The sequence below is a fragment of the Heptranchias perlo genome, chromosome 19, assembly GCF_035084215.1.
Source record: "Heptranchias perlo isolate sHepPer1 chromosome 19, sHepPer1.hap1, whole genome shotgun sequence".
In the NCBI taxonomy this organism is placed as follows: Eukaryota; Metazoa; Chordata; class Chondrichthyes; order Hexanchiformes; family Hexanchidae; genus Heptranchias; species Heptranchias perlo.
Genome location: NC_090343.1, coordinates 2,860,104 through 2,886,786, shown reverse-complemented (window position 1 = coordinate 2,886,786; position 26,683 = coordinate 2,860,104). Strand labels below are relative to the sequence as shown.

The window sequence follows — 26,683 nt, the reverse complement described above, 5'->3', positions numbered from 1 at the left end:
AGTTATAACCTCTCAGTTCTGCTGTCATCCTAGTAAATCTTTTTTGCACCTTCTCCAGTGTCTCTATATCCTTTTTATAATATGGAGACCAGAACTGTTCACAGTGCTCCAAGTGTGGAATAGCCTTCCGACACACGCAGGGGCTGAGTTACATGAGGCAGCCCCTTCAGAATATGAGTACAGAAGATAGGAATATCAGAACAGGAGGAGGCCATTCAGCCCCTCGAGCCTGTTCCACCATTCAATTAGATCATGGCTGACCTGTATCCTAACTCCATTTACCTGCCTTGGTTCCGTAACCCTTAATCCCCTCACCCAACAAAAATCTATCAATCTCAGTTTTGAAATTTTCAATTGACCCCCAGCCTCAACAGCTTTTTGGGGGAGAGAGTTCCAGATTTCCACTCCCCTTTGTGTGAGGAAATGCTTCCTGACATCACCCCTGAACGGCCTGGCTCTAATTTTAAGGTTATTCCCCCTTGTTCTGGACTCCCCCCACCAGAGGGAATAGTTTCTCCCCATCTATCCTATCAACTCCTTCAATCATCTTTGTTCACCTCGATTAGATCACCCCTTAATCTTCTATACTCAGGGGATACAAGCCGAGTCTATGCAACCTGTCCTCATAATTTAACCCTTTAAGCCCTGTACCATTCTGGGGAATCTGCCCTGCACCCCCTCCAAGGCCGATATATCCTTCCTGAGGTGCGGTGCCCAGAACTGTACCCAATAATGTGGCATTATCCAGGGGGGGGGGGTCTGACCAGAGCTTTATATAAACTGTAACATCATTTCCACCCCTCTGTATTCCAGCCCCCCTTGATAATTCCATGAGCCTTAAATTATCTTTTGTACCTGTCCATCAGCTTTTAGATGTACTTTTGCAAATTTAATGACTATATTTTGTATTTTTTTTTCAACGTCAGTGAAATACCTGAAGGAAGTCTCGTCCTACTTCAAGAACATCTCCTCAGGGCCGGTGCTGGGATGGGAACCTCCGGCCTCGTCCAGTCCCACAAGCAGCGGAAACTCCGCACTGGGCTCACCTGCAGCCTCTCAGCACGGAGATCTGGAGCAGGAGCAGACCATTCCCCTGAAAATGTGTTACATCCGAAGAAAAACCAGACCCCCAGATCTCGAGAACAGGTACCTGGGGCGGGGGGGGGGGGGAAGGAATACCATTCGGGAATCTGGGCCGGGAGGGGGAAGGGATTGGGGGGAGGGTGAGGGTCAGGGGGGCAGGAGTGGGGGAGAGGGAGTGTGAGCAGAGTGAGGTGAGGGAACATGGGAGAGGGGGGAATAGGGGGACCCCGGGAGTGTGTCAGTATTTACAGGGGGTCCCCGGGAGTGTGTCAGTATTTACAGGGGTCCCCGGGAGAGTGTGTCAGTATTTACAGGGGGTCCCCGGGAGTGTGTCGGTATTTACAGGGGGTCCCTGGGAGTGTGTCAGTATTTACAGGGGGACCCTGGGAGTGTGCCCGTATTTACAGGGGGTCCCTGGGAGTGTGTCAGTATTTACAGGGGGTCCCTGGGAGTGTGTCGGTATTTACAGGGGGTCCCTGGAGTGTATCAGTATTTACAGGGGGTCCCTGGGAGTGTGTCAGTATTTACAGGGGGTCCCTGGGAGTGTGCCCGTATTTACAGGGGGTCCCTGGGAGTGTGTCGGTATTTACAGGGGGTCCCTGGGAGTGTGTCAGTATTTACAGGGGGTCCCTGGGAGTGTGTCAGTATTTACAGGGGGTCCCCGGGAGTGTGTCAGTATTTACAGGGGGTCCCTGGAGTGTGTCAGTATTTACAGGGGGTCCCCGGGAGTGTGTCAGTATTTACAGGGGGTCCCTGGGAGTGTGTCAGTATTTACAGGGGGTCCCTGGGAGTGTGTCAGTATTTACAGGGGGTCCCTGGGAGTGTGTGCTGATTAATTGTCTCAGTGAGAAGTGAGTTCTTGTTTGGTGATTCACAGTTTCTGGCTGTTTTGTGTGAATAATCATCTCTCTTCCCCATCTCTCTCTCTCTTTCTCTCTCTCTCTCTCTCTCCCTCCTCTCTCTCTCCCCCTCTTCCTCCCCTCTCTCTCTCCCCCTCTCTCTCTCCCCCTCTCTCTCTCCCCCTCTCTCTCTCCCCCTCTCTCTCTTCCCCCTCGCCCTCTCTCCCCCCCGCCCTTTCTCCCCTCTCTGCCTCAATCTCCCTCTCTCCCCTCCCTCTCAATCTCTGTCTCCCCGCTCCCTCCCCTCTTCCCCTCCTCTCTCTCTCCTCCCACCCCACCTCTCTCTCTCCTGCTCCCCTCCCCACCCTCTCCCTCTCTCTATTTCTCTCTCTCCCACTCCCCCGTCTCTCTCTATCCCCCTCTCTCTCTCCTCTCTTCTCCCTCTCTCTCTCCTCTCTTCCCCCTCTCTCTCTCCCCCTCTCCCTCTCTCCCTCGCCCTCCCCCACCCCCCGTCTCTCTTTCCGTGTTCAGGTACATTGACCTTTCCTCTGCGGACGGTAAGTCCTCGGTCTCTCTGCGGGTGAAGGATGGTGCTACTGCACAGTCCTGGTTCAATGCCCTCCACGGTAACGCCACTGCCCTCCTGCCCAGAGTCAAGGCCCCGAGATGAGAGCCCTGGCAGGCAGCACCGGCATAGCTGGGAGTAAAGAGATTAAACACGTGGGCTGGCTGACTGAGCAGGTGAGTCTAGACCCCTCTCACCTCCACTCCCTCTCCCTCTCTTGTTTAAGTGGTCACGTCTTCACGGAAAAGTGTTTGCCAAATCTTTTGAAATGCCGTTTGGTCAAATGCCACCAGAACCAACAGCAACAACTTGCATTTATATAGCGCCTTTAACCTAGTAAAACATCCCAAGGCGCTTCACAGGAGCGATTATCAAACAAAATTCGACACCGAGCCACATAAGGAGATATTAGGACAGGTGACCAAAAGCTTGGTCAAAGAGGTAGGTTTTAAGGAGCGTCTTAAAGGAGGAGAGAGAGGCGGAGCAGTAGATTTGGTGAATATTTTTTGGGAAGGTTGGGGGCTCTTTAATGCTCATGTTATTTCTATTGACACAGATTGCAAAGTAATATTTGTTTATCCTCCAGACCCAATAAAGGGATCTCAACACAAATTAAACCCCATGAGAGGGTTGTCCTATGAGGAGAGGTTGAATAGAATGGGCCTATACTCTAGAAGTCTATTATCTGAATGCACGGAGCATTTGTAACAAGATAAATTAATTAGTTGCACAAATAGAGATAAATGGGTTTGATCTAAAAGCCATTACAGAGACATGGTTGCAAAGTGACCAAGATTGGGAATTAAATATTCCAGGGCACATGTCGTTTAGAAAAGACGGGCAGAATGGAAAAGGAGGTGGTGGAGCCCTGATAATAAAGGATGAGATAAGGACGGTGTGAGAAAGGAGCTTGGGGTAGAGAATTCTAAAGATTCACACCCTCTGTGTGAAGAAATTCCTCCTCATCTCAGTCTTGAATGGCAACCCCTTATCCTGAGACTATGCCCCCTAGTTCTAGACTCTCAGCCCAGGGAAACAATCTCTCAGCATCTACCCTGACAAGCACCCTCATAATCTTATATGTTTCAATGAGATCACCTCTCATTCTTCTTACTCCTAAGAATACAGGCCATTCTACTCAACCTCTCTTCATAGGACAACCCTCTCGTCCCAGGAATCAATCTAGTGAACCTTCGTTACACCACCTCTAAGGCAAGTATATCCTTCCTTAGATAAGGAGACCAAACTGTACACAGTACTCCAGGTGAGGTCTCACCAAAGCCCTGTATAATTGTAGTAAGACTTCCTTACTCTTGTACTCCAACCCCCTTGCAATAAGGCCAACATGCCATTTGCCTTCCTTATTGCCCGCTGTACCTGTATACTAACTTTTTGTGATTCTTGTACGAGAACACAAAATCTCTCTGAACACCAACATTTAATAGTTTCTCACCATTCTATTTTTCTATTCTTCTACCAAAATGAAAACCTCACATTTCCCCACTAGTTACAGCCTGCCAACCTGAGAATGACCCGTTTATCCCCACTCTCTGTTTTCTGTCTTTAACCAATCCTCTATCCGTGCTAATACATTACCCCCAACCCCATGAGCCCTTAACTTGTGTAACAGCCTTTTATGTGGCACCTTATCGAATGCCTTTGAAAATTCAAATATACGACATCCACTGGTTCCCTTTATCTACCCTGCTAGTTACATCCTCTGGTTCTCCCCTATCTATTCTACATCCTAGGGTTCTAAAAGAGGTGGCTGCAGAGATAGTGGATGCATTGGTTTTGATCTTCCAAAATCTCAAGATTCTAGAACGGTCCCAGTGGATTGGAAGGTAGCAAATGTGAGCCCGCTATTCGAGAGAAGGGAGGGAGAGAGAAAACAGTGAACTACAGGCCAGTTAGTCTGACATCGATCGTCGGGAAAATGCTGGAATCCATTATTAAGGATGTGGTAACAGGGCACTTAGAAAATCATAATATGATTAGGCAGAGTCAACATGGTTTTATGAAAGGGAAATCGTGTTTGACAAACTCATTAGAGTTTTTGAGGATGTAACTAGCAGGGTAGATAAAGGGGAACCAGTGGATGTCGTATATTTGAATTTTCAAAAGGCATTCGATAAGATGCCACATAAATGGCTGTTACACAAGATAAGGGCTCATGGGATTGGGGTAATATACTGGCATGGATTGAGAATTGATTGACAGACAGGAAACAGAGAGTAGGAATAAACGGGTCTTTTTCCGTGTGGCAGGCAGTGACTAGTGGGGTACCGCAGGGATCAGTGCTTGGGCCCCAGCTATTCACAATATATATCAATGATTTGGATGAGGGAACTAAATGTATCATTTCCAAGTTTGCAGATGACACAAAGCTGGGGTGGAATGTGAGCTGTGAGGAGGATGCAAAGAGGCTCCAATATGATTTAGACAAGTTGGGTGAGTGGGCAAGAACATGGCAGATGCAGTATAACGTGGATAAATGTGAGGTTATCCACTTTGGTTGTAAAAACAGAAAGGCAGATTACTATCTGAATGGTGATAGATTGGGAAAAGGGGAGGTGCAATGAGACCTGGGTGTCCTTGTACACCAGTCACTGAAAGTGAGCATTCAGGTGCAGCAAGCAGTTAGGAAGGCGAATGGTATGTTGGCCTTCATTGCAAGAGGATTTGAGTACAGGAGCAGGGATGTCTTACTGCAGTTATACAGGGCCTTGGTGACACCACATCTGGAGTATTGTGTGCAGTTTTGGTCTCCTTATCTAAGAAAGGATGTCCTTGCCATGGAGGGAGTGCAACGAAGGTTTACCAGACTGATTCCTGGGATGGCAGGACTGACGTATGAGGAGAGATTGGGTCGACTAGGCCTATATTCACTAGAGTTTAGAGGAATGAGAGTTGATCTCATCGAAACATATAAAATTCTAACAGGGCTAGACAGACTGGATGCAGGGAGGATGTTCCCGATGGCTGGGGAGTCCAGAACCAGGGGTCACAGTCTCAGGATACGGGGTATGCCATTTAGAACCGAGATGAGGAGAAATTTCTTCTCTCAGTTGGTGGTGAACCTGTGGAATTCTCTACCACAGAAGGCAGTGGAGGCCAAGTCATTAGATGTATTCAAGAAGGAGATAGATATATTTCTTAATGCTAAAGGGATCAAGGGATATGGGGAAATAGCAGGAACAGAGTACTGAGTTAGACGATCAGCCATGATCATTTTGAATGGCGGAGCAGGCCCGAAGGGCCGAATGGCCTGCTCTTGCTCCTATTTTCTATGTTTCTGTGTTTCTATGTAGGCCATCAGGTCCAGGGGATTTGTTGGCTTTTAGTCCCATTAGTTTCTCTCGTGATATTAATTCTTTTAAGTTCCTCACTCTCATTTACCCCTCAGTTCCCCACTATTTCTGGTATGCTTTTTGTGTCTTTTACCGTAAAGACAGATACAAAATATTTGTTTAACGCATCTGCCATTTCCTGATTCCCCATTATAATTTCTCCTGTCTCAGCCTCTAAGGGACCAACGTTTACTTTTGCTACTCTCTTCCTTTTTACGTACTTGTAGAAGCTCTTACAATCCGTTTTTATATTTCTTGCTAGTTTACTTTCATATTCTATTTTCTCCCTTTTAATCAATTTTTTGGTCGCCCTTTGTAGGTTTCTAAAACTCTCCCAATCCCCAGGCTTATTACTCTTCTTGGCAACATTATAGGCCCCTTCTTTCAATCTTATACTCTCCTTAACTTCTTTAGTTAGCCACGGGTGGATCACATCACCCGTGGAGTTTTTATTTCTCAATGGAATGTATATTTGTAGAGAATATTGAAATATTTCTTTAAATGTTTGCCATTGCTTTTCAACTGTCAAACCCTTTAATTTAATTTCCCAATCTACCTTTGATAACTCGCCCCTCATACCAATGTAATTGGCTTTATTTAAGTTTAAAACTCTAGTTTCTGACGTAAGTATGTTACTTTCAAACGCAATGTGAAATTCTATCATATTATGATCACTCTTCCCCAGAGGTTCTTTTGCCGTGAGATTACTAATTAACCCTGTCTCATTACATAACACAAGATCTAAAACAGCCTGTTCCCAGGTTGGTTCCATGATGTATTGCTCTAGGAAACCGTCTCGAATACACGAATAACATGGTTATAATTTTTCTGTTCCAGCTGTCCAGCGATGCAGAGAAAGCGGTTCTTGCTATTCTCACCGAGAAGGACCTGCTTTTGTACAGCAGTTTACCACAGACCAGAGAGAGTTTGAACAACCCCAGCTCCCGACACCCACTCATAGCAACCAGGTCAGCAACCACAGTGCCTCTTACCGGCCGCTGTTTGTATCTCCGAGCTTCAGAATGCTCCAAACCAGAGGCAGGCTGGAATTTTGGAGGCAGGGACAAGGCACCTCCCGCCCCGTCCTCTCTCCCCTCCCGCCCCGTCCTCTCTCCCCTCCCGCCCCGTCCTCTCTCTCCTCCCGCCCCGTCCTCTCTCCCCTCCCGCCCCGTCCTCTCTCTCCTCCCGCCCCGTCCTCTCTCCCCTCCCGCCCCGTCCTCTCTCCCCTCCCGCCCCGTCCTCTCTCCCCTCCCGCCCCGTCCTCTCTCTCCTCCCGCCCCGTCCTCTCTCTCCTCCCGCCCCGTCCTCTCTCCCCTCCCGCCCCGTCCTCTCTCCCCTCCCGCCCCGTCCTCTCTCCCCTCCCGCCCCGTCCTCTCTCCCCTCCCGCCCCGTCCTCTCTCTCCTCCCGCCCCGTCCTCTCTCTCCTCCCGCCCCGTCCTCTCTCTCCTCCCGCCCCGTCCTCTCTCTCCTCCCGCCCCGTCCTCTCTCTCCTCCCGCCCCGTCCTCTCTCTCCTCCCGCCCCGTCCTCTCTCTCCTCCCGCCCCGTCCGCTCCCGCCTCCCGCCCCGTCCTCTCTCTCCTCCCGCCCCGTCCTCTCTCTCCTCCCGCCCCGTCCTCTCTCTCCTCCCGCCCCGTCCTCTCTCCCCTCCCGCCCCGTCCTCTCTCCCCTCCCGCCCCGTCCTCTCTCCCCTCCCGCCCCGTCCTCTCTCCCCTCCCGCCCCGTCCTCTCTCTCCTCCCGCCCCGTCCTCTCTCTCCTCCCGCCCCGTCCTCTCTCCCCTCCCGCCCCGTCCTCTCTCCCCTCCCGCCCCGGTAATCACATGATATGACAATAATGGAGTTGTTGACTAATCAGAGCAATCAATCTCCATCAATGAGTCTCCAACAGACCCAGACATGAGGTGAGGAAAACCGCCAGTGGTGGAGAGCTTTGGGAACCATAGGTCCAAAGTCACCTCTTCCTCCCTCAGCCTGTTACCTCCCAAACCCACGACCTCCACCACCTAGAAGGACACGGGAACATCACCTCCCAGTTCCCCTCCAAGTCACACACCATCCCGACTTGGAAATATATCGGCCGTTCCTTCATCATCACTGGGTCAAAATCCTGGAACTCCCTTCCTAACAGCACTGTGGGAGAACCGTCACCACACGGACTGCAGCGGTTCAAGAAGGCGGCTCACCACCACCTTCTCAAGGGCAATTAGGGATGGGCAATAAATGCCGGCCTCACCAGCGACACCCACATCCTAAGAGTTAATTTTTAAAAAACACGTTGTCTCCAATTACTCAGATACTACATCCCAAAATATTATTTTCTGGAAGAAATCTACCTGATTTGTAATCTGAATGAATCGATACTAACTGCTCCCACCGTCTCTCTCGGGAGCCTGTTCCACAGATTGACCACTCGCTCACTGAAATATTGTTTCTGTAGATTAGTTTTGAATTTTCCCCCTTCAAGTGCAGGACGTGTCCTTTGATTCTACTGTTCTGAGCAAGGGAAAGAGCAGCTCGATGGGGGCGTTTAGGTGAGGGGTCTCCCCGATTCCTCATGCAGGTTTCAAAGGAAGCTCTATTCGGAGCAGTGAGAGAGGATGGGGGTTCCCCCGGGCCAGGCGGGCAGGGGGTCCCCCGGGCCAGGCGGGCAGGGGGTCCCCCGGGCCAGGCGGGCAGGGGGTCCCCCGGGCCAGGCGGGCAGGGGGTCCCCCGGGCCAGGCGGGGAGGGGGGGGTCCCCTAGGCTAGGCGGGCAGGGGGTCCCCCGGGCCAGGCGGTCCCCCGGGCCAGGCGGGGAGGGGGGGTCCCCTAGGCTAGGCGGGCAGGGGGTCCCCCGGGCCAGGCGGGGAGGGGTCCCCCGGGCCAGGCGGGCAGGGGGTCCCCCGGGCCAGGCGGGCAGGGGGTCCCCCGGGCCAGGCGGGGAGGGGGTCCCCCGGGCCAGGCGGGCAGGGGGGTCCCCTAGGCTAGGCGAGGAGGGGGGCCCCCGGGTCAGAAGGGGGACATTAGGACAGAGTAACCGCAGAAGAGGGGAAATCAGAGGGAGGAGAGCCACACCAGGCCAGATACTGGGACCTCTCTAGTTGGGAACTCTTTCCAAATAGTGGCTAGCATAAGGGAGAGCACGAAAGTCCCCAGGGTGCCTGCTCCGACGATGTCTCCTTTCGCTCCCCACACGTGGCTGTGGCTCATCTCCTCCCTGTTCCCCTAATGCTGGGATCTGTTACTCTACATCTTACTGCGCAGAAGGAGGCGATTCGGCCCATCGTGTCTGTGCTAGCTCCAATCTAAAACTATTCCCACTGCCCTGCTGTCTCCTGATATCCCTGTATTTTCCTCTGCTTCAAATAATTATCCAGTTTGCCTTTAAAAGATGCAACGATCTCTGCCTCAACCACGCCCTGTGGTGAATCATTCCGTGCTCCCAACAACCCCGTGTAAAGAAAGTTTGAGGTATTTTGCTGTAAAAAATATGATTCACTGATGTCCTTTAGGGAAGGAAACTGCCGTCCTCACCCGGTCTGGGCCTATATGTGACTCCAGTCCCCACACCAACACGTGGTTGACTCTTAACTGCTCCCCGAAGTGGCCCAGCAAACCCCTCAGTTGTATCAAACCTGCTACCAGCGGTTCAAGAAGGCCCATCACCACCTTCTCAGGGCAACTAGGGATGGGCAATAAATGCCGGCCTTGCCAGTGCCACCCATGTTTGCTGCATCTACCCGGGCTCCCTGTCTGGCCGGGGGATGGGGGCTCCCTGTCTGGCCGGGGGTGGGGGGGGGCTCCCTGTCTGGCCGGGGGCGGGGGTGCTCCCTGTCTGGCCAGAAGTGCTCCCTGTCTGGCCGGGGGTGGGGGGGTGGCTCCCTGTCTGGCCGGGGGATGGGGCCACACTGTCTGGCCGGGGGTGGGGGGGCTCCCTGTCTGGCCGGGGGGTGGGGGCTCCCTGTCTGGTTCGGGGGGGGCTCCCTGTCTGGCTTGGTGGCTCTGTCTGCATAGTCTGCCAATGGATAATGTCTGCTGGTTACAATGAGAAGGAGACCATTGTACAGGCAATGGGAGTCAGCTAAAGGCTGGCACAGACTGGGCCGATTCGCAGCAAAGTCTCAAGGAATGCAGGAAATCCGCTTCCTTAGAAACCTGCAGGAGGAGTCGGCTGAGTGGTCAGTGAGTGTGCGAGGGTCGGGCGGCCCATCGGTGGACGAGGGGTTAATGAGGGTTTGTGTTCCGTGTTTCAGACTCGTTCACTCCAGCCCCGTCAAAGGGTCGCTCTTGGCCGACACGGACCTGTCGTTCGTTCTCCGGGCCGGCACTCGGCAGGGAGTGGAGACTCACCTCTTCACCGCGGAAATGCACCTCGACCTGTCCACGTGGACTCGGCTGCTGGTCAACGGCTGTCACAGCGCGGCTGAGCTGATCCAGGAGGTCGTCACAGGTCAGACGCCTTTCCTCTTACTTTGGAGATTCTGGGGTCAGGTCTTCTCACCGCCACCGTCTCAGCTCGGCCGTCTCAGCTCGGCCGTCTCAGCTCGGCCGTCTCAGCTCGGCCGTCTCACCGCCACATTGTCACAGCTCCCCACCCCCCCTGGCCCAGCTCCCCCCCCAAATCACCGCCCGTTTACATCACCTAAAAGTAACCAATCAGCGTGGTTATGTCTCCCTAACCCAGAATCCTCCTCCTGTATTGATCTGGCTCCTCTGATGGGTGTCATCTCATTCCTCCCTCTTCCCCCCGCCCCCCCCCCCCCGGCCAGTCTGAACATGTCCACTAGACTTTGGGGTAAGTCGTTTGTCAAACCTTGTTCGAGGTTTGAGGTCGTGCCCTCTAATCCTATGGGAAGGCCCACATTAAATATCTCGTTTACTTCAATCCCTTGTATCTGGACGTTCCATTGATTTATGGACCTGTCATTTCACATCAGTTTGGTGCTGATTGAGCCGCTCGGGCTGATTTCTAGGTTGTTTCCCCTGTTTCGGGGGCCTTGTTCCGTTTGTTGTGGTGTCTGACGTTCTCTGCGCTGTCCGCTCCTATTTCAGCCTGTACCTGGAACGGGCAGGAATGCAAACTGGCCGTCAACCTTGAAAAGGGATTCACCATCTTCCAGGAGGCTCCTGATATCAGCAGACCAAAGGTCCTCCTGAACCAGCCCTTCGAGAAACTCCGCATGTCGTCTGACGATGGGGTCAAAGTGATGTACCTGGACTTTGGGGGTCCCGAGGGCGAGATTGTGAGTACTTTGCTCCATCTTTGTTCTACATAGAAACCCATAACACGGAGGATGGGGTACGGTTAGTGTAAGTGGTTATTGTTACTGGTCTAATAATCCAGGGAACGTGAGTTCAAATCCCACCCAGGCCACTTGAGAATTTGAATTCAGTTTTTTAAAAAAAATTAAAAATCTGGAAATAAAAATCTGGTCTCAGTAAAAGTGACCATGAATCTGTCGGATTGTCGTAAAAACCCAACTGGTTCACTGATGTCCTTTAGGGAAGGAAACCTGCCGTCCTTACCCGGTCTGGGCCTATATGTGACTCCAGCCCCCAAACCAACGTGGTTGACTCTTAACTGCCCTCTGAAGTGGCCCAGCAAACCCCTCCATTGTATCAAACCCTCGCACGGCCCATAATCCAGGCTGACACTCCCAGTGCAGTACTGAGGGAGTGCTGCCCTGTCGGGGGTGCCGTCTTTCGGATGAGACGTTAAACCGAGGCTCCGTCTGCCCCTCTCAGGTGGATGCAAAAGCTCCCACGGCACCATTTTGAAGAAGAGCAGGGGAGAGTTCTCCCCGGTGTCCTGGATAATATTTATCCTTCAATTAAATATATAACTAAGAAACAGATTATCTGGTCATTATCAAATTGCTGTTTGTGGGATCTTGCTGTGCGCAAATTGGCTGCCTACATTACAACAGTGACTACACTTCAAAAAGTACTTAATTGACTGTGAAGCACTTTGGGACGTACAGAGGTCGTGAAAGGCGCTATATAAATGCAAGTCTTTCTTTCAGTGAGAACCTTTGCAGAACCATTTCCTGGTTGCAGAGATCCCGAGGATGATCTTTTGGGGCGTGGAGGAGGGAGGGTTATATTCAAGGCCATAAGGTGCGGAGGGAGTTGAGTGTGAGGGGGTGAGGATGGGGAGAGGAGGAGGAAAGGCCGCAGCCTCCTGTTGTGAATCGCGTTGTCTCGGAGCCCGTGTGTGTCAGACCAGTAACTGGAAACTCTTATCTTGCAGCAACTCAATCTGCAGTCGTGCCCGAAAACCATCGTTTTTATCATCCACTCATTCCTCTCCGCCAAGGTGACTCGGATGGGACTGCTCGCCTAACGATGGACAGTCGGGTACGAAGAGCATCGAGGAGCGGGAGAGGCGGCCGGGAGCTGGGACAACCCACAGCACAGCACGGAGTGAAAACAAATTAGTATTTTTTTTAAAAGTTTTGATTTTAATCTGTCCCAGAAGGAGTTTTGTTTCTTTTTACATAAACTAAGGATCTGGTTTCTATTACTGATCTTTACCTTTTCAGCTCTCTCTCCTCGCCCCGCCATGTTGTGTTGTTACGTAGACTCGGGCTATGGTCAGTGTGGTGATTATGTTACTGGACCAGTAATCCAGAGATTGGGAGTTTGAATCCGACCTTTTTGAATTCAGTTTTAAAAAATTTCTGGAAATAAAAATCTGGTCTCAGTAAAAGTGACCATGAAGCTGTCGGATTGTCGTAAAAACCCAACTGGTTCATTAATCTCCTGTCCTTACCTGCCATCCTTCCCCGGTCTGGGCCTATAGGTGACTCCAGTCCCCAAACCAACGCGGTTGACTCTTAACTGCCCTCTGAATGACATCTAACAAAACCGCTCAGCCGTGCCAAACCCTTACAAAGAATAACAAGACCCAGGTCACAATTCCCTCAATACTCTGCACCGAATCACTCTGCGAATCCACCCTTCAATCACAGAATGTCATGTTTCCTTTTTTAAAAAAAACCCAACAACAAAAATTCACATTTTCAATAGTAAAATCCAAATAAAATATTTCTCTGTAAATTTCTAATGCTGAATATTTTAAATTAGGATTTGAGGACTGTATGGCGATCTTTCTGAATGCTCCCTTTATATAATTACAGGTCAGTAATCACACTGCTGCACGATGCAGTCTCCGCTCTGAGGGTTTGGTGATTTCTGAGAACTGGCTGCCCTCTGGCTCCTTCACTCAGGTCACAATTCATTGTGTGAGCCCAAGACAGTGAGTGTGAGCAGGCTATTCCACCATGTAGTGCGGCACCATTCTGTCCCCCTCGTACACGCCATTGGTTGTGTCTCCCTGGAGCAGAGACGCCGGAACCACCTCTAGAACCTCCCAAACCATCTCCGCTGACACCGGCTTACTGTCGTGGGCTGAGGTGGAACCTGCCCAGGTTCCTGTGACCCAGTGCCACTGCCTGGACTGGGTTTCACCGGTCGCTTCAGGCCCCAGTCCTGCAGGAAAACTGAGAAGTTGGTGCAGACGGACTGACTGGTTTCTGAAATATCAGCTCGTTGCTTGGCTCGGATCATTTCAAAAGTTCAAGTCGCAGACAGAACAGTTAACATTTAGACCAGGCTGCTGTCTGCCCGCTCTCTCTCTCCGCCCGCTCTCTCTCTCCGCCCGCTCTCTCTCTCCGCCCGCTCTCTCTCTCCGCCCGCTCTCTCTCTCTCCGCCCGCTCTCTCTCTCCGCCCGCTCTCTCTCTCTCCGCCCGCTCTCTCTCTCCGCCCGCTCTCTCTCTCTCCGCCCGCTCTCTCTCTCTCCGCCCCGCTCTCTCTCTCTCCGCCCGCTCTCTCTCTCTCCGCCCGCTCTCTCTCTCTCCGCCCGCTCTCTCTCTCCGCCCGCTCTCTCTCTCCGCCCGTTCTCTCTCTCTGCCCGCTCTCTCTCTCCGCCTGCTCTCTCTCTCTGCCCGCTCTCTCTCTCCGCCCGCTCTCTCTCTCCGCCCGCTCTCTCTCTCTCTGCCCGCCTCTCTCTCTCTCTGCCCGCTCTCTCTCTCTCTGCCCGCTCTCTCTCTCCCTGCCCGCTCTCTCTCTCTCTCTCTGCCCGCTCTCTCTCTCTCTCTCTGCCTGCTCTCTCTCTCTCTCTCTGCCTGCTCTCTCTCTCTCTGCCTTCTCTCTCTCTCTCTGCCTTCTCTCTCTCTCTCTGCCTGCTCTCTCTCTCTCTCTGCCTGCTCTCTCTCTCTCTCTCTGCCTGCTCTCTCTCTCTCTGCCTGCTCTCTCTCTCTCTGCCTGCTCTCTCTCTCTCTGCCTGCTCTCTCTCTCTCTCTGCCTGCACTCTCTCTCTCTCTCTCTGCCTGCTCTCTCTCTCTCTCTCTGCCTGCTCTCTCTGCCTGCTCGCTCTCTCTCTCTCTGCCTGCTCGCTCTCTCTCTCTCTGCCTGCTCTCTCTCTCTCTCTGCCTGCTCTCTCTCTCTCTGCCTGCTCTCTCTCTCTCTCTGCCTGCTCTCTCTCTCTCTGCCTGCTCTCTCTCTCTCTCTGCCTGCTCTCTCTCTCTCTGCCTGCTCTCTCTCTCTCTCTGCCTGCTCTCTCTCTCTGCCTGCTCTCTCTCTCTCTCTCTGCCTGCTCTCTCTCTCTCTGCCTGCTCTCTCTCTCTCTCTCTGCCTGCTCTCTCTCTCTCTGCCTGCTCTCTCTCTCCCTCTGCCTGTTCTCTCTCTCCCTCTGCCTGCACTCTCTCCCTCTGCCTGCTCTCTCTCCCTCTGCCTGCTCTCTCTCCCTCTGTCTGCACTCTCTCCCTCTGCCTGCACTCTCTCCCTCTGCCTGCACTCTCTCCCTCTGCCTGCACTCTCTCCCTCTGCCTGCTCTCTCTCCCTCTGCCTGCTCTCTCTCCCTGCTCTCTCTCCCTCCCTCCCTGCTCCCTCTCTCTCTCCCTCTCTCTCTCTCTCTCCCTCTCTCTCCCTCTCTCTCTCTCTCTCCCTTTCTCTCTCTCTCTCTGCTCTCTTTCTCTCTCTCTCCCTGCTCTCTCTTTCTCTCTCTCTCTCTGCTCTCTTTCTCTCCCTCTCCCTGCTCTCTCTTTCTCTCTCTCTGCTCTCTTTCTCTCTCTCTCTCCCTGCTCTCTCCCTTCTCTCTCTCTCTCTCCTCTCTTTCTCTGCTCTCTTTCTCTCTCTCTCTCTCTCTGTGTGCTCTCTTTCTCTCTCTCTCTGCGCTCTCTCTCTCTGCGCTCTCTCTCTCTGCGCTCTCTCTCTCTGCGCTCTCTCTCTGCGCTCTCTCTCTTTCTCTTTCTCTGCTCTCTTTCTCTTTCTCTCTGCTCTCTGTCTCTCTGCTCTCTTTCTCCTCTCTCTTTCTCTCTCTCTCTCTCTCTGCTCTCTCTCTCTCTCTCTGCTCGCTTTCTCTGCTCTCTTTCTCTGCTCTCTTTCTCCTCTCTTTTTCTTTCTCTTTCTCTCTCTCTCCTCTCTCTCTGCCTTCTCTCTCTAACCCTTTGATCTATTTTTTCCAGTTTCTGTGAAGGATTCTGTCCAATCCCCTTTGTTATGTTGCCAAACTCCTGGATGTTGAAAGAACCTTTTTTTAATATATAAACAATCTAATTTCTCCTCCATCAAACATAAACTTGCAACTTTGGGCTCGATGCCGTGATAATCATTTTTTTTGACATTATGAAATCCTTTATATTTTTTTCTCTCCACTCAGGGCTCGGGAGATCTGGGCCAATGGGAAGCCCTAGTTTAGGGATTATCGACCCTCCTGGAGGCTCCAGCAATTAATTTATCTCCGGGACACGGAGCCGGGAAAAACACCCGGGGGAGAAAATCATCGGGGGCATTAAAAAATGTTTCTTTGAACACTTTTGTTTATTAATTATAAAAATATTGGAGCTTGGGGCAGAAGGCGGTTTGATCGACAGTCAAGAATCATCCAGTCAGGTGTTGACAAAGTCTGTTTGGTTTCTGATTGGCCATGGGGGCGGGGCATTGCGAGGATGGACATGTCGGGTGACCAATGGCGGGAGCGTGTGGGGGGGGGGGGCGGGGCACCAGGAAGTCATGTGACGAAACCTCCAGGAATAAATCCATGGCAGAGTTGGCGAGTCCTGGAGCAGTGTGTCCCTGCGGTGAGAAGCAAAGCAGCTGACACCTGTTTGACGTCTCCCCAGCATCAAGACCGCTAGTCTGGGCGGGCGGGCGGGCGGGCAGGGGGGGTCCTGCAGACTCGAAGCTGCTCCTTCCACCCTAGAGGGTGGGCATCGATTCTCCGACCTGCTGCCCAGTTTCTTTTCCGTTTGCCCTTTTTTTTTTGTAATGTGAGGCTTGGCCCTGTCGATACGTTGAGGTTTCCCCTCCATCGGCCTAGATCGGGCCGCACCCTCCGAACTTCCTCTCCTTCCTGCTGCTTCCCGTCAGCGCCAGACGGGCTACTAAAAGCTCAAGCTGGTGTCCGGGTCATTGTGCGAGGGAATAGGTGAAATCAGCCGGTGTCCCCACTCTGTGGGCGAGTGTGGGCATCAGTCTGGCAGTGATGCCACCTGTAGTTGAGTAGCCTGCTTGTAGGGTCACACACGATGAGCAGTCAGGTGGTGGATTAAGCGGGCGTGCACACAGTGACCATGTCTGCTTATTTTTCTTTGTCTCTCTCTCTCTCTCTCCCTCCCGCCTCCCCCTCCCCTCCCCCCCCGAGACCACTGCTGTCCAGTGAATGTTAATTGATGTCTGTGCAGATCACAGCACAGCAGAGCCAAGAATTTCAGCGACTGAGCTGCTGAATTCAGTCCAGCTTGTTTATTTCCCCCACGTTCCCTCCCAATCCCCCTTTTTCCCACTCTCTCTCCCCTCCTCCTCTCCCCTTCCCTCCCGCACTCTCTCCCACTCTCCCTCCCCCACTCTCTCTCTCCCCCTCTCCCCCGCCTCTCTCTCTCCCCCTCTCCCCCGCCTCTCTCTCCCCCTCTCCCTCCCCCACTCTCGCTCTCTCCCCCGCCTCTCTCTCTCTCCCCCGCCTCTCAGGCTGGGATTCGAGTCAGTGACGACTCACTGACCCTCTCCCCGGTCCCAGTGCTGGCGTTTTACTCTTGCTGCCGTACAGGAGACCAGCCGATGGAACCCGACACATCTGCCCGGCCAAGGGCTGCCACACAGGGGCTTGGCAGGAGAGACGGGCGCTGAGATTCACAATCAGAATCAAGGAGGGTTTTGATCGAGTAAATAAGGAGAAACTATTTCCAGTGGCAGGAGGGTCGGTAACCAGAGGACACAGATTTAAGATAATTGGTGAAAGAACCAGAGGGGAGATGAGACTTTTTTACGCAGCGAGTTGTTCTGATCTGGAATGCTCTGCCTGAAAGGGCGGTGGAAGCAGATTCAATAATAACTTTCAAAAGGGAATTGGATAAATACTTGAAGGGAAAAAATTTTCAGGGCTATGGGGAAAGGGCAGGGGGAGTGGGACTAATTGGATAGCTCTTTCAAAGAGCGGCACAGGCACGATGGGCCGAATGGCCTCCTTAGGCTGTAAGATTCCATAACATGGGGCGGGAGGAGGAACTATTGAAAACTCTGCACTCCGTCAGTACTGGGACCGATTCAGTATTTCAGCCCCGAGATATTCCCAAATCTTCCATTTCAGTCGGTTATAATTTGACTTTACTTTTTCTTGTTCCCTTTTCTTCTACAAGATTATATCTCATGGAAGTTTTCGCAGAGAAGCATTGTATATTAATTATATCCTTATTAATTTAAGAATGAGCTTTGCAAATTTTCATTGTATATACCTCGAATGTGGAATTAAAATCAAGGCAATGTTTATAATCCATAAAATGCCGTCCGTCTGTTATTTTGCTCTGCCTCCAGCTTACCTGATTCTGTTGCGTTGTGTTGATGGGCTGTTCGACTGGGGTAGCTGCGCGGCCCTCCTCCTCTCCTGCAGGCACTGCCTCCTTGCCTGGGGGTAGGGACCCAGAGGAGCTGCAGCCTTGTCCGCCTCACCAACGTGAGAGAGTCTTGGCAAGTTTCAAACTGTGATCACAGAGGCAGGATCGCTGAATAACGACCAGGCACGGAACCCGGGCTCTTGTAAGCTCCTGATCTCTCTGTTTCTCTTTCACCCTCTCACAAGATCGGTACAGACGAGGAAGGCTCTCCCAGCCCATCCGTTCAGAAGGAATACACAGTTCTCCCCTCCCCCATCTTTCTTAAATGATTCCACAGTTTGCAGCCCCCATGGCCGACCGGCTAATCTTAGTCCGGCAGCTCTGCAGGATTCCCGGGAACGATTGGGAATCTTCCCACTGAGAAGTGGGTAGAATTGTGACTGGAGCTGAGGTCCTTCCCACTGACTGTGTTTCTGTCTGATCGGATAAGCCGGGTTTGGGGGAAGATGCGGGGCGGGGGAGATGGGGGGGGATGCGGGGCGGGGGAGATGGGGGGGATGCGGGGCGGGGTGGGGGGCGGGAGATGGGGGGGGGGGAGATGTGGGGCGGGGGAGATGGGGGGGATGCGGGGTGGGGGGGCGGGGTGGGGGGCGCGGGGGAGATGTTGGGGGGGGGAGATGCGGGGTGGGGGGGGCGGGGGAGATGTTGGGGGGGGGGAGATGCGGGGCGGGGGGTGGGGGGGTGGGGCGGGGGGAAGCTAACCGGAGCCTTGTGCTGGAGGCTGTACAGAGGGTCCGGTCTCCAGTCGCTGTAAACCCCCCCCTCCCCGAGCCTTGACTCTTGACAATCTGTACACTGAAAGCTCTCTGGACTTAGGTAGGCGGGGCGGACCCCACAGGGAGAGGATGTGCACTCGATATCCGGCAAGTAGAAACTCTACCCGTGTGGAGACCCAGCGGGGCCCGGACTTGGTGCTGCCCCAACAGAAAGACCCCGGGGGGAGGGGACCGTCTGGGGATTGGGCCTTGAGCCTCACCTACAGAATCAGGAGGACAAATCGGCCTTGGAGGGGGGGCAGCGCTGATTCACCAGAATGATACTGGGGCTAAAAGGGTTAAATTGCGAGGACAGGTTGCACAGACTGCGGACACGATGGGCCGAAGGGCCTCTATCCGTGCTGTATGACTCTATGACTGGGCTTGTATTCCCTCGAGTGTAGAAGATTAAGGGGTGATCTAATTGAGGTGTTTAAGATGACTAAAGGATTTGATAGGGTCGATAGAGAGAAACTATTCCCTCTGGTGGGGGGAGTCCAGGACCAGGGGGCAGAACCTTAAAATTAGAGCTCGGCCGTTCAGGGGTGATGTCAGGAAGCACTTCTTCACACAAAGGGGAGTGGAAATCTGGAACTCTCTCCCCAGAAGGCTGTGGATGCTGGGGGTCAATTAAACATTTTGAGTCTGAGTTTACTCGATTTTTGTTGGGTGAGGGTATCGAGGGATATGGAACCGAGGCGGGTAAACGGAGTTGAGGTACAGATCAGCCATGATCTGATTGAATGACGGAACTGGCTCGAGGGGCTGAATGGCCTCCTCCTGTTCCTATTTAATTTAAACAGGTCGCTCTGCTTGCTGGTGTTGATTTTCAGAGTGGTTTTGTGATGTGGTGCTGCTCTCTACTGGATCAGGCCGGTCAGTTGCAACTCATGAAATTATCTCAGGGTCAATCCAACATCACTGAAACAACTTGCCTTTAACACAGAAAAACGTCCCACAGCACTTCACAGAGGTATAAGGAGGGAGAGTGTGGTCACCGAACTAAAGAGGGAAATATTGGGAGAAGTGACCAAAAGCAGAGCCAATGAGGTAAAGAAAATTCTCTGTAAATTGCCTGAATTTTGATCTCAAGGTGGAGTTTCAGTAAAAGCGGCCACACGATAGGGGATGCTGGGAAAACAAAACCGATTAAAACCCTGAGAATGTTTATTTAAACAGGACCCCCCTCACGTGTGATAAAACAACAAACTGCGAGACTGAGATCAGGACGAGGTCGTCAGTGGGGCGTCAATATGGTCCTGGACCCATTGTTAAAAGGAAGATTGAATAGTGGAACGTGGTCTCTGCCCCGTGTCCGACATCACAACACGGACTACACTTCAAAAATACTTCATCGGCTGTAAAAGTGCTTTGGGACGTCCTGAGGTGGTGAAAGGTGCTATATAAATGCAAGTCTTTCTTTGCCTTTTCCCTTAAATAAAGTCCCGACCTGTAATGTGCTGCTGCTGCCAGGAGGTGGAGCTCCTGCACCTCGGGTTTCCCCATGTGGGGAATCTCGGGCTTTATTTGGGGTCCTGTTAAAATGAGTTTAACTCGAACAGGTTTCATCCTCAGCACCGACCGGGGTGGGAGGGGGGGTAACAACTGAACCGGGACCCTGAGCTCGGGGAGGGAGGGGGCTAAATTAAAGAATGAAAGAGATTGATGATCATGAAACACGCGGTGAAGAAAATAGAATAATGCAAAGATTCTGAATTTCAGTATATTTTTTACGTAGAATTACAAAGAATTTACAGCACAGAAACAGGCCATTCGGCCCAACAGGTCGATACTGGTGTTTATGCTCCACACAAGCCTCCTCCCTCCCTACTTCATCTCACCCTATCACCATATCCTTCTATTCCTTTCTCCCTCATGTGTTTATCCGGCTTCCCCTTAAATCCATCTACACTATTCGCCTCAACCACTCCTTGTGGGAGCGAGTTCCACATTCTAACCACTCTCTGGGGAAAGAAGTTTCTCCTGAATTCCCTATTGGATTTATTAGTGACTATCTTATATTTATGGCCCCTAGTTCTGGTCTCCCCCACAAGTGGAAACATCCTTTCTACGTCTACCCTATCAAATCCTTTCATAATCTTAAAGACCTCTATCAGGTCACCCCTCAGCCTTCTCCTTTCTAGAGAAAAGAGCCCCAACCCGTTCAATCTTTGCTGATTGGTATAACCTCTCAGTTCTGGTATCATCATTGTGAATCTTTTGTGCACCTTCTCCAGTGTCTCTATGTCCTTTTTATAATATGGAGACCAGAACTCTGTACAATACTCCGAGTGTGGTCTAATCAAGGTTCTATACAAGTTTAACATAACTTCTCTGCTTTTCAATTCTGTTCCTCTAGAAATGAACCCCAGTGCTTGATTTGCATTTTTTTATGGCCTTGTTAAATTGTGTTGCTAGTTTAGTGATTTGTGAATCTACACCCCCCGAATCCCTCTGCTCTTCCACCCCGTTTAGACTCTTAATTTCCAAGGAGTATTTGGCCTCCTTATTCCTGCTGCCAAAATGCACCACCTCACATTTATTTTATTTTAAGATGTTCAATTTAGAATGGTGCTTTCCGTGCCTTATGCTCCGCAAATTAATCAATTTTATTGAAATCTACAGATTTTTGACGGATCACTTTCAATGGAAAGACTTGCTAAGCCATTAAGTCTCAGCTGACTTAATGCAGTGCAAGTTTCTCACAGGCTGGAGACACTGAACGATCTTTCTGTGCTAACCACAGGTGTTTAACAGTGACGGTGTCGTCGACAGTGCTATCAAGCGGCACTTACTCACCAATAACCTGCTCACCGATGCTCAGTTTGGGTTCCGCCAGGACCACTCGGCTCCAGACTTCATTACAGCCTTGGTCCAAACAAAAGAGCTGAATTCCAGAGGTGAGGTGAGAATGACTGCCCTTGATATCAAGGCAGCATTTGACCGAGTGTGGCACCAAGGAGCCCTAGTAAAAGTGAAGTCAATGGGAATCAGGGGGAAAACTCTCCAGTGGCTGGAGTCATACCCAGCAGAAAGGAAGATGGTAGTGGTTGTTGGAGGCCAATCATCTCAGCTCCAGGACATTGCTGCAGGAGTTCCTCAGAGCAGTGTCCTAGGCCCAACCATCTTCAGCTGCTTCATCAATGACCTTCCCTCCATCATAAGGTCAGAAATGGGGATGTTCGCTGATGTTTGCACAGTGTTCAGTTCCATTCGCAACCCCTCAAATAATGAAGCAGTCCGAGCCCGCATGCAGCAAGACTTGGACAACATCCAGGCTTGGGCTGATAAGTGGCAAGTAACATTCGCACCAGACAAGTGCCAGGCAATGACCATCTCCAACAAGAGAGAGTCTAATCACCTCCCCTTGACATTCAACGGCATTACCATCACCGAATCCCCCACCATCAACATCCTGGGGGTCACCATTGACCAGAAACTTAACTGGACCAGCCATATAAATACCGTGGCTACAAGAGCAGGTCAGAGGCTGGGTATTCTGCGGCGAGTGACTCACCTCCTGACTCCCCAAAGCCTTTCCACCATCTACAAGGCACAAGTCAGGAGTGTGATGGAATACTCTCCACTTGCCTGGATGAGTGCAGCTCCAACAACACTCAAGAAGCTCGATACCATCCAGGACAAAGCAGCCTGCTTGATTGGCACCCCATCCACCACCCTAAACATTCACTCCCTTCACCACCGACGCACTGTGGCTGCAGTGTGTACCATCCACAGGATGCACTGCAGCAACTCGCCAAGGCTTCTTTGATAGCACCTCCCAAACCCGCAACCTCTACCACCCAGAAGGACAAGAGCAGCAGACGCATGGGAACAACACCACCTGCACGTTCCCCTCCAAGTCACACACCATCCCGACTTGGAAATATACTGCCGTTCCTTCATTGTCGCTGGGTCAAAATCCTGGAACTCCCTTCCTAACAGCACTGTGGGAGAACCTTCACCACACGGACTGCAGCGGTTCAAGAAGGCGGCTCACCACCACCTTCTCGAGGGCAATTAGGGATGGGCAATAAATGCCGGCCTTGCCAGCGACGCCCACATCCCATGAACGAATAAAAAAAATGTTCATCGTGCAATAATCAGCTCGGGATGAGATTCTGAAGAGAGATCTCATGCACTTTATTTAGTAACTGAGGCGGCGATTGTATTTCTGGACAAATGTGTAAAATAAACCTCTCTGAACAATGTCCAGAAACAAACTGCAATTTTACTGTTTTTTTGTGATATTTCGATGATTTCCTTACAGATCTGAGAATTCCGTATTCCATTTAGTTTAAGAAAAACTCAGATAAAATATTTCATTTTACCACAAAAAAAGACATTTGATTTCGGTTTTACTAAAGGAATAAAAATTGTTGAACACAAAAGAATCTGATTTTTAATTTTAAAAAGAATCCATGCAATATTTTTGCTAAAATTATTGGTGAATTTTCTTCAACTTTCTCAGGGAAAGTGATTTTTCTGCGGTAAATAAAAAATCTAGTTTTTTATTTTGAGGTTTTCATATTTATTTCACAAACTTTGGAACGATCTTAAACCAAAAATCAAATGTCTTTTTTGTGGTAAAACTACAAATTTTATCTGAGTTTTTCTTCAACAAAACAGCACATGTAATTCTCAGACCTGTCAGAAAATCATCGACATACCACCAAAAGACAGTTGTAAATATGAAAAGAAACAGTAAATTCACTGGTTCTATTTTGGACATTGTTCCGAGAGGTTTATTTGATATTTTTGAACAGATTTCAACTGTTTCTGTTTTCAGAACTTTTTTTATTTTTTTGATTTCAGTGTTTGAGCAATAATCTCCTGACTATAACACACTCGACAGACATTACAAATTTCCATCGAATGGACAGTCCCATTAACGGAGCTGAGAACAGCCACACTGGGCAAACGCATTTTATTATTTTTATCATCTGAAAAATTATTCCAATATTCCTGGAAGTTAGAATCATAGGATGATATGGCGCAGAAGGAGGCCATTCGGCCCATCTTGCCTGTGCTAGCTCTTTGAAAGAGCTATCCAATTAGTCCCACTCCCCCTGCTCTTTCCCATAACCCTGCAAATTTTTCCTTTTCAAGTATTTATCCTATTCCCTGTTCAAAGTTATTATTGAATCTGATTCCACCGCCCTTTCAGGCAGCACATTCCAGATCACAACAACTCGCTGGGTTAAAAAAATGTCTCCTCATCTCCCCTCTGGTTCTTTTGCCAATGATTTTAAATCCTTGTCCTCTGGTTACCGACCCTCCTGCCACTGGAAACAGTTTCTCCTTATTTACTCGATCAAAACCCCTCACACTTGTTCCATCCTTTTTTGTATTTCTATTTTTTTCTCTATTTCACGGAATTTCGAAAGGGTTGACCAAGCAGACAATCTGACTGTAAATATTTGATCTGCACTGGTGGTAGCTGTAATATTTAATCATCATCTCACTCTGTAGGACTATCAAATGCACTCGGACATTTCAATTTTTAATGAGATGGATTTAAAAACAAAAGAACATGAGAGGTTAACCCTTCGCAGCCCAGTACATTCCCAGATTCACCTCCATCCGCTAGTTATTCACTCCTTTCAATTCCTATCGTACGATAACCATTAGGAGTGGAATTTTCTGAGACCCCCCACGTCACCAACACAGGGGCCCTGAACACAGCAGGTGGGCCTTTGGAAAACTGCGATTGATTCTCCATCCGTGAGATCAGACTGTGTCGTTGGGTCTGAGAAAATTCCACCTGAGGCTTTTGTTCCACCAACTCAACGAGGCCTAATTATCCACAGTCAATATTAGTCATGTCAGCCTATAATCTTCCTACATGGTGCGTGCCAGTACTGTGGACACATCATATTAACCCCTCATGTTGACTTGCCTGTTGCCTGGGACAAATGAGTTAAAACCTCTAGCTGGCTGGCTTCCAACTTCATTCATTCTCGGGATGTGGGCGTCGCTGGCGAGGCCGGCATTTATTGCCCATCCCTAGTTGCTCGAGAAGGTGGTGATGGGCCTTCTTCCTGAACCGCTGCAGTCCGTGTGATTCTTTGTAGTAGTTTTGATACATCTGAGTGGTTTACACGGCCACTTCAGAGGGCTGTTCAAACTCAACCACACTGGTGTGGGACTCTCACCTCTGAGTCAGAAGATCAAGGGTTCAGGGACTTGAGCACATAATCCAGGCTGACCATTCAGTGCAGTACTGAGGGAGTGCTGCACTGTCGAAGGTGCCGTCTTTCAGATGAGACGTTAAACCGAGGCCCTGTCTGCCCTCTCAGGTGGATGTAAAAGATCCCATGACACTATTCGAAGAAGAGCAGGGGAGTTCTCCCCGGTGTCCTGGGGCCAACATTTATCCCTCAACCAACATCACTAAAAAACATATTGTCTGGTCATTTATCACATTGCTGTTTGTGGGATCTTGCTATGCACAAATTGGCTGCTGCATTTCCTGCAATACGACAGTGACTACACTTCAAAAAGTATTTCATTGGCTGTAAAGCGCTTTGGGACGTCCTGAGACCATAAAAGGCGCTATAGAAATGGGAGTTCTTTCTTTACATAGTTACACAAAGTGCCAAAAACTTTGCCAGTAACTTTTCAGGGGCAGCAACATCCTTTAAATGGGCCCAAGTAACTGTTACCCATGGCCCCATATTACAGAACTGTTTCAGGTCGAAGTCGGCCTGTGATGGGCTAGGGCTGTGATTATTATGGGCCACCACCTCCTCCCCCCTGTTTATATTGTGATGGTTCTGCTGCACTGAAGCAACTGGACATGCCGTATGGACGAGGAGAGGGGGGTAGTCCTGACTGATCGCCCGCACCCCAGGGACCCTCAGGCTAGTTCAGCCATCCCTAACTCTGCCCAGCTGTGATCAGTGAACTCAGCACAGACCCAGGACTAACCTACCTGGCCTGTGTGGCCCGGCTCCGGAGTTACCAACTCTGGTTGGACATATTCCTGGAGGTTTCATCACATGGCCTCCTGCCTCCAACCGCCCCACCCGGTCAAACAGCCATTTTCCCCCATCGCCAATATTTTTATAACTAATAAACAAATGTTCAAAGAAAATGAAAACCGCGCAATTTATTTTAATGCCCTGATGATTTTTTTCCCCTGGTTTGCTGGCAGAAAGTGTCCTGGAAATTAATCTTTAATTCCTGGAGACTCCAGGACAATCCTGGAGGGTTGGCAACTCGACTCAGCTGTTCACTGGGGCTTGAATTTACCAGCAGATCCATCAAAGGATCTTCATCTCTTTGGACTCATAATTCTGGTCACTCCCAAGGTCACCCCCAATTTTTAGTGCTATCCATTTTCCGATGGGTAGGAGTCTGGGGGGAGATCCCACTACCTTGGAATTCAGGTCCGTGCACCAGAATAAGGCCCCAGCCAAGCTCATTTTTGCTGAGGCCCCAAAGATAATCCATCCCTTAAGGATCCCTATGCAACGGAAGAGTTCTCATTTTGTGACGATACCAGAACGGGGAGGTTAGAACTACAAGGAAAGATTACACAGGCTGGGGCTCTTTTCTCTAGAAAAGAGAAGACTGAGGGGTGACCTGATAGAGGTCTTTAAAATTATGAAGGGGTTTGATAGGGTTGATGTAGAGAAGATGTTTCCACTTGTGGGGGAGACCAGAACCAGAGGCCATAAATCTAAGATAGTCACTAATAAATCCAATAGGGAATTCAGGAGAAACTTCTTTACCCAGAGAGTGGTTAGTGAGCTCATTACCACAAGGAGTGGTTGAGGTGAATAGTGTAGATACATTTAAGGGGAAGCTGGATAAACACATGAGGGAGAAAGGAATAGAAGGATATGCTGATAGGGTGAGATGAAGTAGGGAGGGAGGAGGGTCGTGTGGAGCATAAACACTGGCATGGACCAGTTGGGCCGAATGGCCTGTTTCTGTGCTGTACATTTGATGTCATCTTTAATCTTCGGAGGACTCTCCAGTGCAGTGGGTTTTGGCCACTCTGCTCTCCGCCAGCAGATCATGATGCCACTACCGATGTTCCCTTGTGGAGACTGCCAGTCCGACCCGACTATGCAGATGACCCCCATCCCCACAATTCCGGACGGGACCGATGGCTTTGGGCCTGGGTGGACTCCCAGCCCATTCTGTTGCACTTCCAACGACGGAAGGGATAGAGCTGGTGGCGATCGTAACTTTGGTCCCAATCTTTCGAAATGCCA

At 50.6% G+C, this 26,683-nt stretch overlaps 2 protein-coding genes across 2 annotated transcripts in view; both read left to right on the top strand.

The window, feature by feature from the left end:
* Positions 1–13,197, top strand: part of snta1 (syntrophin, alpha 1) — a 45,235-nt gene extending 32,038 nt beyond the window's left edge. Inside the window, 7 exon segments of the mRNA XM_068000165.1 lie at positions 927–1,150; positions 2,458–2,580; positions 2,583–2,663; positions 6,675–6,805; positions 10,065–10,261; positions 10,864–11,054; positions 12,062–13,197. Of these exon segments, the coding sequence (XP_067856266.1) occupies positions 927–1,150; positions 2,458–2,580; positions 2,583–2,663; positions 6,675–6,805; positions 10,065–10,261; positions 10,864–11,054; positions 12,062–12,154 (1,040 nt within the window). The 3' untranslated portion in view covers positions 12,155–13,197.
* LOC137335506 (uncharacterized) lies at positions 12,157–17,590 on the top strand. Its single transcript, XM_068000846.1, has 3 exons — positions 12,157–12,168; positions 13,101–13,761; positions 13,816–17,590. Exons 1-3 carry the CDS (start codon positions 12,157–12,159, stop codon positions 15,255–15,257), a joined length of 2,115 nt encoding a protein of 704 aa, XP_067856947.1. The 3' UTR covers positions 15,258–17,590.
* The last annotated feature ends 9,093 nt before the right edge of the window (positions 17,591–26,683 follow it).

What these genes read in the sequence shown, in the direction of transcription:
- LOC137335506 (XM_068000846.1), top strand. An exon ending in CTGCTCTCTCTCTCTGCCCG is followed by an intron (nt 13,762 to 13,815) that starts CTCTCTCTCTCC and finishes CTCTCTGCCCGC; the next exon opens with CTCTCTCTCTCTCTGCCCGC.